This window comes from Tachysurus fulvidraco, chromosome 7 (assembly GCF_022655615.1).
Source record: "Tachysurus fulvidraco isolate hzauxx_2018 chromosome 7, HZAU_PFXX_2.0, whole genome shotgun sequence".
NCBI classification, from domain to species: domain Eukaryota; kingdom Metazoa; phylum Chordata; class Actinopteri; order Siluriformes; family Bagridae; genus Tachysurus; species Tachysurus fulvidraco.
The window spans coordinates 28,034,119-28,043,751 of NC_062524.1; the positions used below are offsets into that span (position 1 = coordinate 28,034,119).

Sequence of the window (9,633 nt, forward strand, 5' to 3'; positions counted from 1 at the left end):
TTTTTAATCTGATTTTATGGCACTGCAGAGTTTCTGTAAGATCGTGACGTGACTGATTTCAGGTTCCCGCTTCAACCACAATGAGTTTTTCAAATGACTTTAATTCTCTTCCGTTGGACAAAAGGACTGAAGGCGTCTCGTTCTGACGCCGGTATGAAAATGCCACATGGCGTCATGACTACAGGCCGTTATTTACCCGTTCTGTACGCATCGAAGCTTTTCCTCCTGTCTTTTGGCACAGAAAGGCAACAATAAGACTCTGCGAACGTCGTGGACGTCTGATTGCTATCGTAGCTCCGCAAATTTGATTTTCAGATGTTCCGAATTTTTTTCTGTTGACATTTTGATGAGTGGTTTTCTAAAACACGTTTGGCAAAAATCGAACCGGCGCTTTCGCTCCTCGGCGGAGGAAAAGAAAAGAAAAAAAGGGGAGGGGAAAAAAAAAGAATGTTGAATGCGTGTCATTAAGAGGGGAAAAAGGAGACAATTTACGACGGCGCTGCATGTCAGAATTAATAAACACGTACGTGAGCGTGCAGAGGCGTTCTAAAAGCCTCTATAACGCGCGGGGCACGAGGCGAACGTTTTCAATAACACTCCAAATTGGCTGGAATTGAGAGTGAGTGACTGATAAACGGCTGTGAGCTGACAAACACAGACACGGTCGGAATCGGATAAAAACACAGACGCTGCGGGAAAAAGCGTCCCGGAACGATCGGAGGAAACGTGAGCGTCTTCTACCGGCGTTTGTATTCCGACGGTTTCCGCGGAGATCGTTTGAGTGGCGTAAAGATCACGTGAGGAAAACCGGAGCAGAGATAAAAGATTCACAAACTCACAGGACGGACTCTTCTCTTCAGGAGGAGAAGAAGAAGAAGTGAGAAAATCGACACATAGACGAAAGAACAAAACTGGGAACACGGAGCAGGAGGAAAGAGATTTATATTATATTTCAGACTGTGCAGGATGAGTGATGATGAGGAGGTGAAGATGAAGGTGATACACGCTGTACATGCGCCGCCCCTGCGCTCGCCTGCGACATCGACATCGAGGGTTTTAATGTCACAGAGTAATTATGAACGTCAGCTCGCTGTGATAAAGAACAAGAAAATCGTTCTGGAAAAAAAATTCTCCAGGATTTGGAATTTCATGGCTGAAAACAACAATAAAACACTTCTGGAGCGTCGACGGCGCTCGTCCACGTCACGTCACGTCTCGCCCACGTTACAGCATCTTCCTCTTCTCGAATTCCTGTGGGAGGAAAAAATAAATAAAATAAATACAACAAGTTTCATCTTCAGGACATTAACCTGCAAGCCAGGTTTATATTAACGCACTCGTTTAAACGGTTTGGTTTCTATAGCAACAGCTCACACGCACGGACTCGTCCAGCGAGCGCTTCACAAACACAGGTTAAAAATAGAAACACGACTTTAACATTTTAACGCTTCCTGTTTAACAGTCGGAGGTGAAGCTCCATGTGAAGCGGCGAAGCTCCATGTGTTCTGTAACGTGAGCAGGAAGATAAATAGTAATAAACAAACGTACAGCAATCATCTGTAAACTAATCGTCAGGAGCGTCGCACGTCAGCATGTCCACACCACGTCAGCATGTCAACACCACGTCCGCATGTCCACACCACGTCAGCATGTCAACACCATGTCAACACCACGTCCGCATGTCAACACCACGTCAGCATGTCAACACCATGTCAACACCACGTCCGCATGTCCACACCACGTCAGCATGTCAACACCATGTCAACACCACGTCCGCATGTCCACACCACGTCAGCATGTCAACACCATGTCAACACCACGTCAGCATGTCAACACCACGTCCGCATATCAACACCACGTCCGCGTGTCAACACCACGTCCGCATGTCAACACCACGTCAGCATGTCAACACCACGTCAGCATGTCAACACCACGTCAGCATGTCAACACCATGTCAACACCACGTCAGCATGTCAACACCATGTCAGCATGTCAACACCACGTCAGCATGTCAACACCACGTCAGCATGTCAACACCACGTCAGCATGTCAACACCATGTCAACACCACGTCAGCATGTCAACACCATGTCAGCATGTCAACACCACGTCAGCATGTCAACACCACGTCAGCATGTCAACACCACGTCAGCATGTCAACACCACGTCAGCATGTCAACACCACGTCAGCATGTCAACACCACGTCGGCATCGTCTTCTTTCTAAAAGGGTTTTTATTCTGTGTTTTTGTTTAAACCCCTGACTGCTTTAAAAAAAATCAGATTTGTTGTTGGTTCGAGGTTTGAAAAGACGACTCGTGTAGATTTACAGCTGCGTTGTTCAGTGGGGGGGGGGGAAACAGCAAAAAACAGAAAATAAATAAATAAATAAGTAAATAAATAAATAAATAAATAAATAAACAAACAAACAAATAAATAAATAAATAAAATAAAAAAAATTGTACTTTGGTACGTAGGTCATTAAACTGAGCCTCGATCACTGAAGTAGAACCAAGATGAAAGTGAGGCGCTGCTGGTTTAATGTGTTAGAGAGAGAGAGAGAGAGAGAGAGAGAGAGAGAGAGAGAGAGAGAGAGAGAGAGAGAGAGAGAGAGAAAAGGAGAGACAGACAGAGAGAGAGAGAGAAATAGAGAAAGTGAGAGAGAGAGACAGAGAGAGATAGAAAGTGAGAGAGATAGAGACAGATGCAGAGAGAGACACACAGAGAGACACAGAGAGAGAGATGGACAGAGTAAGAGAGAGACAGAGAGAGGGACAGAGAGATGGAGAGACAGAGAGAGAAAGATGGTTAAGGAGAGAGACACAGAGAGAGAGACACAGAGAGAGAGAGAGAGAGAGAGAGATGAATGGAGAACATTAAGCTGCAGTGCAGTTATTTACATAGTCAATTTAGTCAGAGTAACAGCTGCAGGGCGAGAGACGCTTCTGAAAACACATTTTCCCAACTGGCTCCAGCAGAATTGTGCATTTCGGTGAGAATTCCCTTCTGCAAACGCCATTTATCAGGACAGGAGACTACGGTGCAGAGAAAATGGAGAACATGGAGAGGGTCTGAGAACGTCTGGGGTTCTACTGCCATCTGGTGGACATCAGAGGAACAGCTGGAGCTACAATGAAAGGGATCTGGTGCAGACATCAGAGCTGAAGTAGGAGTTTGTGGGGTACAGTTTATAAACGTGTGTGTGTGTGTGTGTGTGTGTGTGTGTGTGTGTGTGTGTGTGTGTGTGTGTGAGGAGTCAGAGATAAAAAGCTTTATTACTAGAAGCACAGAGATACAGAGAGAGAAAGAGAGTCAAAAAGGGAATCAGGGAATCATAGCAAGTTGAGTGTGTGTGCGCGTGTGTGTGTGCGCGCGCGTGTGTGTGTGTGTGTGTGTGAGACAAACACCTAATTAAGATGAATCTAACAGAACGCAATGGTAATTCATTCCGGTTATTAGCACACGCCCGTGTTTTGCGGAGATTAACCCGGCCAATGAGATTAAGAGAGATCTATGAACACGACGAGCTGCTAAATAAATAAAGGGGAAAACGGTTTTCATCACCGCTCGCAATGTTTACAAATCAGAAGCCGGAGAGAAGCAGAGAAATTGAGCGAGACGCTATCGATGCGCTGGAACTCGCAGGCCGCTCATAACGGGAAGAGCGGGATGATGAATGGGTTTAATACACGCCTTCTCTTTTTCATCCTTCTTGTTAAAAGAGCTAAAGATGAGATAAAGATGTTTTTCCCACTTCGAAGCTTCTCTTTTTTACTTTTACTAAAAAAAACTCGCTTGCGTTCGCCGTCTAAAGCTTCGTCGCATAAATGCTGGTTATTTCGTTATCTCTGCAAATGAAAAGTTTTTTTAAATGTTTGATGATTTTAGAAACTGAGAGTGGAACTGAAACAAAAGCAGGGGTTCGATAATAATAATAATAATAATAATAATAATAATAAAAATTATTCTAATAAAATAAAAATGATACTAATAACAATAATAATAATAAAGATAATAATAAAAACAATAACACTAATAATAATAATAATAATAATAATAATAAAAATAATAATAATAATAATAATAATAATAATAATAATAATAATAATAATAAAATCACAATTTGAAAACTTCCAGCGAGTTACGACCCAAAGCCAGATGTAGGTGTAAACATTTAGAACGAGATCATTAGAGAACCTTTGGTGTTTCTCCAGGTTTCTGTCTGGTGTTACAGTGATGACGGTGAAGCTGATGGAGATTACCTTATAAATGGTGCTTCCCAGCTGGGCAGGAGACATGCTGACCACCACGCCGGCCGACTGCAGGGCGGCGATCTTCTCTTTAGCCCCGCCCTTTCCTCCTGCAATGATGGCACCTGCGTGACCCATCCTCCTGCCGGGGGGCGCCGTGAGACCGGCGATAAACGACACCACTGGTTTAGCCTTAGCACCCTACACACACACACACACACACACACACACACACACACACACACACACACACACACGGTTAGTAAAAGATGATGTAATTATTTGAACTACATCGTGTTCTTTGCATTACAGGAAACGGATCCGAGCGGAAACTAAACTATATTATATTAAATATTTAATCAGCTGTAAATGAAACCTGAATAAAGAGCGAAACTCCGGCGCTTCTGCTTCATCTTTTCTTTTCTTAAGCGTTTTTAAACACAGATAGCATTCCTCCATTATTCTTGCGAGAGGCCATTGAGAATAAAACCTCTCCAGGCTCTCGAGATCCAATCTAAGTGCCGTAAATCTGCAGAGGAACCTTGATTGATTGCCGAAGGAGGCCAAATTGCTTTTTCCGCCATTCGAAAACTCATCGGATTTTCCTCGCTCAAAAAATTGTATGGCTGGTGTAAAAAATATGAGGATGAACAATGCGTGTTGAAGAGCGCGAGCCGATAGCGGCTCCGGCCCGAGGGGTAATTAGTCACGTCCGAGCTGATTAGCTGCTGGTCTTCGTTTGTGCCGCTGACGGATCGTTACGTTCGACGCTCGGAGACGTCTATTGTTTCTCGTCTAACGGTTTCATTCCGAACGCCGTCGCCGTACACGTGACTGCGAAAGACGTGAGCTGAGGCCTTAGAGACGCTCGAGAAGAAGAAACCTGCTCACTGAGTCCTGATTCTGCTCCAAACTCTAAAATCCCGAGTCAGCTCACGGCCTTCTACAGAAATCTGACATCATTCTCGACTCTGACTCGTTTTTCCCGCTTAATTTTCCAGCAAGTCAATCTATACAGGTGGAGAATTAACGAGACCCCCAGCGGTGGTTCCTCGGCACACACAGGGAGCTCGATTAGCATTAAAATTCCAGCCTTTTGTTCTCTTTAGCAGCTAATCAGAATTGCTTTAATTATAAAACACACAAGCGAGGTGTTCTCTTCCTCCTCCTCCTCCTCCTCCTCACCCACCAGAGGACCGCTCGCACCGCCTCACTTTAATCTGCCCGAGATTAACAACCTAACCAATTACGGGGCGTGTGCACCGAGCGTCGAGGGAACGTCTGCAACAAAACACCGCTGTGTTTCTCTCCTTTCTTCTTTTAAACAGCGTCTGTTGTTCGAATCGCTCCACTCATCTGAGTCTTGTTTTGAAAATGAATTACGGCGGGTTAAAGGAGAACAACCGGGAGTGTGAAGGTGCAGGATTAAAGAAGACTCGCGTTGAGGAGAAGCACGTAGGCAATAACGACGATACGAGACCCTACGGCCTTCCTGTGTGATAAAAAGGAGGCAGACGTGTCATACGAACAAAGCTTTATACGGATCGGGGCACGAGATCCTCCTGACGAGAGAAAATAGCAGCTCGCATTCTGACAGAGAATAAAGACGTCATACGGAGACGGAGCGAGCAGAGTACACACACACACACACACACACACACACACACACACACACACACACACACACACACCTTTGTTAAGTTAAAAATAAATAAAGGTTTCAGAAAATAAATAAATAAATAAAACAAACTACATTTCTTTCTACATAAACAGTCACAAAGTCACTTCTCTAAACTCACACCACATCAGGGGAAGAAAAATAAATAACCTTTTCATTTGGCAGGTTTTAGCACATCGGCTACACAACGCCAGACACCAGGACGGACTCGTGCCCCTTTTCCCCCCGAGGCAGTTTGAGTGCAGATTCGGAGCCTGATTTAGAACCAGTTCTTTCTTTTTCGACACCCAAAGCACCGGCTCTGAACCAGGAAAAGTGGTTCTTAAGTAGCACCAAAACGTTGATTTAAGAACCGCTTGTGTCCGGTGCTGGGGGCGGGGCTGGGGGTGGAGCTACTGTTAGCATATTTAATAATGTACCTTAAGTATACTAATGTTTAATACACTTTTACTTTACCACAATATGATCAGTTATCAGCACACATGATAGTAGGTAGCTACATGCTAAGGCTAACATTCTTCTGTGTTATATAAAATAACGTTATGTACTTTATTGATCACAACCTTCGTTTATACAGATTACACGGAGCTGCACGTACACGTTGTATTCGCCGCGTTTGGGTGTTAATGTAGGTTCACAGCAGTAAAGCAACATCCACGTTACACAGTGACGTCACACTCGGCGCTGTGATGCTCTCTAACCGACAGAAAGGCAAACCGGTTCTTAGAAGGTTCTCCAGTGGAACCGACTTTGAACCAACACCAGTGCTGGTGTAATACTAAAAATCTGCCACCATTGAGTACACGACAGACTGAGACTGAACCGTTACTATAGAAACGATAAAGTATTCAAAGGAGCGTATGAACATAAACCTTTGATTTGCGCTTCTGACCAATCAGAATCCAGATTTCAATATCTTGCAGTCCCTGACAGGTATGGTAAGCTATTTTCTTTGGCACAATCGGTGAAACTTAACGTTAACGCTAACGAGGACACGTCAAGCCGATCCCTCTTCACTTCCTCCACATCTGCGATCTGTCCTTCAATAACGAGCTCGGAAACTAAACGCCCCGTAGGTGTGAAAGCGTTCCGAGCGTCCCCGAGCCGAGCCTGGAGTTATTCTGCTATTGAAAGGACATCATTGTCCTCCTCGGGTGTTTGACAGGCTCAGTAATTAACAACAATGGAGCACTAATGCACTTTCCTCCATTTCCTTTTCACACTAAAGTAAAAAGGTAGAGCAGTGGGAGTTGTGACAGGAGAGAACTCCATCACCTCTGAACATGGTCTTCGTGTTAAAGTGCCTCGTTTGCGTAACAGTGTGAAGACCGAGTCTGAAAACTGACAGCTTTAAAGTTCTTATAAAAGAAAAGTTGATATAAGTGAAGAGGAAACTTTAGAGACGTTAAAGCAGCGTACAGAACCTGTGTTCTTAACCAGAGTGCCATTACTGTCGGAGGAGGCGGAGCTAATGTGGGCGGGGCCAAAGGACAACTACAAAAGAGTTTGTTTATTTATCATAACACACAAACATTATCTGGTGTAAAGGGTTTTTCTGTCTGTCTCTCATACCTCCTTTAATCAAGAGTTACCGAGAAGAGAAGATGAAAGAGAGAGGGAAAGAGAAGGAGAAGAGAAGAGAGGAGAAAAGAAGAAGAGAAAAGAAGGAGAAGAGAAGAGAAGGAGAAGAGAAATGAAGTGAAGTGAAGAAAAGGAAAAGAGAATGAGAAGAGAAGGAGAAGAAAGGAGAAGAGAAGAGAAGAGAAGTGACTAGAAGAGAAGAGAAGTGACTAGAAGAGAAGAGATTTCCAGCCTGTTTTATTAACTTTCTGCTCAGAAGGACGGATCTCAGGAGGTTTGAGGCTGCTGTTGTGCAGAAGCTCCAGACATCAGTGTTGTGAAGCTCAGACACACGAGGAGGACGGAGCAGTGTAGAAACTCAGGGGTCAGAGGTCACGTCTCCTCGGTGCTGAATGCAGGTCAGAGAAGGTGGAGAAGTTTGAGGTGAACTCTTCATCCTCAGAAACCCTGCAGTGACTCCGTCTGCTGCCTTCCTGAGACTTTTGGCCTTTAGAAGAATAACGGACCCTGAGGTGGATCTCACACGGCTTCGGCTCTGAGACACGTCTGGGTTTATTGGGAAACTTCTCAGACACTCGGTGTTTAAATTCAGAAGGAGGCTGGAATAAATGTACAGTTGTGTGGAGCGCGAAGTAAAGGTCAGGCAGACGAGTCTGAATGAAAGCTGAGAAACTCTATTATTATCTTTATTACTCGTTATTTAACATCACTAATCACCCCCCTGTGGTACTAATCACCCCCCTGTGGTACTAATCACCCCCCTGTGGTACTAATCACCCCCCTGTGGTACTAATCACCCCCCTGTGGTACTAATCACCATCATGTAGTACTAATCACTCCCGTGGTACTAATCACCCCCCCTGTGGTACTAATCACCCCCCTGTGGTACTAATCACCATCATATGGTACTATTCACTCCTGTGGTACTAATCTCACAGTGTGTGTCGTGTTGTGGCTGAGACTCACAGTGTGTGTCGTGTTGTGGCCGAGACTCACAGTGTGTGTCGTGTTGTGGCCGAGACTCACAGTGTGTGTCGTGTTGTGGCCGAGACTCACAGTGTGTGTCGTGTTGTGGCCGAGACTCACAGTGTGTGTCGTGTTGTGGCCGAGACTCACAGTGTGTGTCGTGTTGTGGCCGAGACTCACAGTGTGTGTCGTGTTGTGGCCGAGACTCACAGTGTGTGTCGTGTTGTGGCCGAGACTCACAGTGTGTGTCGTGTTGTGGCCGAGACTCACAGTGTGTGTCGTGTTGTGGCTGAGACTCACAGTGTGTGTCGTGTTGTGGCCGAGACTCACAGTGTGTGTCGTGTTGTGGCCGAGACTCACAGTGTGTGTCGTGTTGTGGCCGAGACTCACAGTGTGTGTCGTGTTGTGGCCGAGACTCACAGTGTGTGTCGTGTTGTGGCTGAGACTCACAGTGTGTGTCGTGTTGTGGCTGAGACTCACAGTGTGTGTCGTGTTGTGGCTGAGACTCACAGTGTGTGTCGTGTTGTGGCTGAGACTCACAGTGTGTGTCGTGTTGTGGCTGAGACTCACAGTGTGTGTCGTGTTGTGGCTGAGACTCACAGTGTGTGTCGTGTTGTGGCTGAGACTCACAGTGTGTGTCGTGTTGTGGCTGAGACTCACAGTGTGTGTCGTGTTGTGGCTGAGACTCACAGTGTGTGTCGTGTTGTGGCTGAGACTCACAGTGTGTGTCGTGTTGTGGCTGAGACTCACAGTGTGTGTCGTGTTGTGGCTGAGACTCACAGTGTGTGTCGTGTTGTGGCTGAGACTCACAGTGTGTGTGGCTGAGACTCACAGTGTGTGTTGTGTTGTTGCTGAGACTCACAGTGTTGTTGCTGAGACTCACAGTGTTGTTGCTGAGACTCACAGTGTTGTTGCTGAGACTCACAGTGTTGTTGCTGAGACTCACAGTGTTGTTGCTGAGACTCACAGTGTTGTTGCTGAGACTCACAGTGTTGTTGCTGAGACTCACAGTGTTGTTGCTGAGACTCACAGTGTTGTGTTGTTGCTGAGACTCACAGTGTTGTGTTGTGTTGTTGCTGAGACACTGTGTTGTGTTGTTGCTGAGACACTGTGTTGTGTTGTTGCTGAGACTCACAGTGTTGTGTTGTGTTGTTGCTGAG

General features: G+C 45.5%; 1 protein-coding gene across 1 annotated transcript in view; it reads right to left on the minus strand.

Moving 5' to 3' along the window:
* Positions 1-925: 925 nt before the first annotated feature.
* Positions 926-9,633, minus strand: part of suclg1 (succinate-CoA ligase GDP/ADP-forming subunit alph) — a 14,076-nt gene continuing 5,368 nt past the window's right edge. The window contains exons 8-9 of the mRNA XM_027158068.2: positions 4,261-4,449; positions 926-1,251 (exon numbers count right to left, since the gene is read on the minus strand). Coding sequence (XP_027013869.1) covers positions 1,225-1,251; positions 4,261-4,449 — 216 coding nt within the window. The 3' untranslated portion in view covers positions 926-1,224. The remainder of the gene's footprint in view (positions 1,252-4,260; positions 4,450-9,633) is intronic.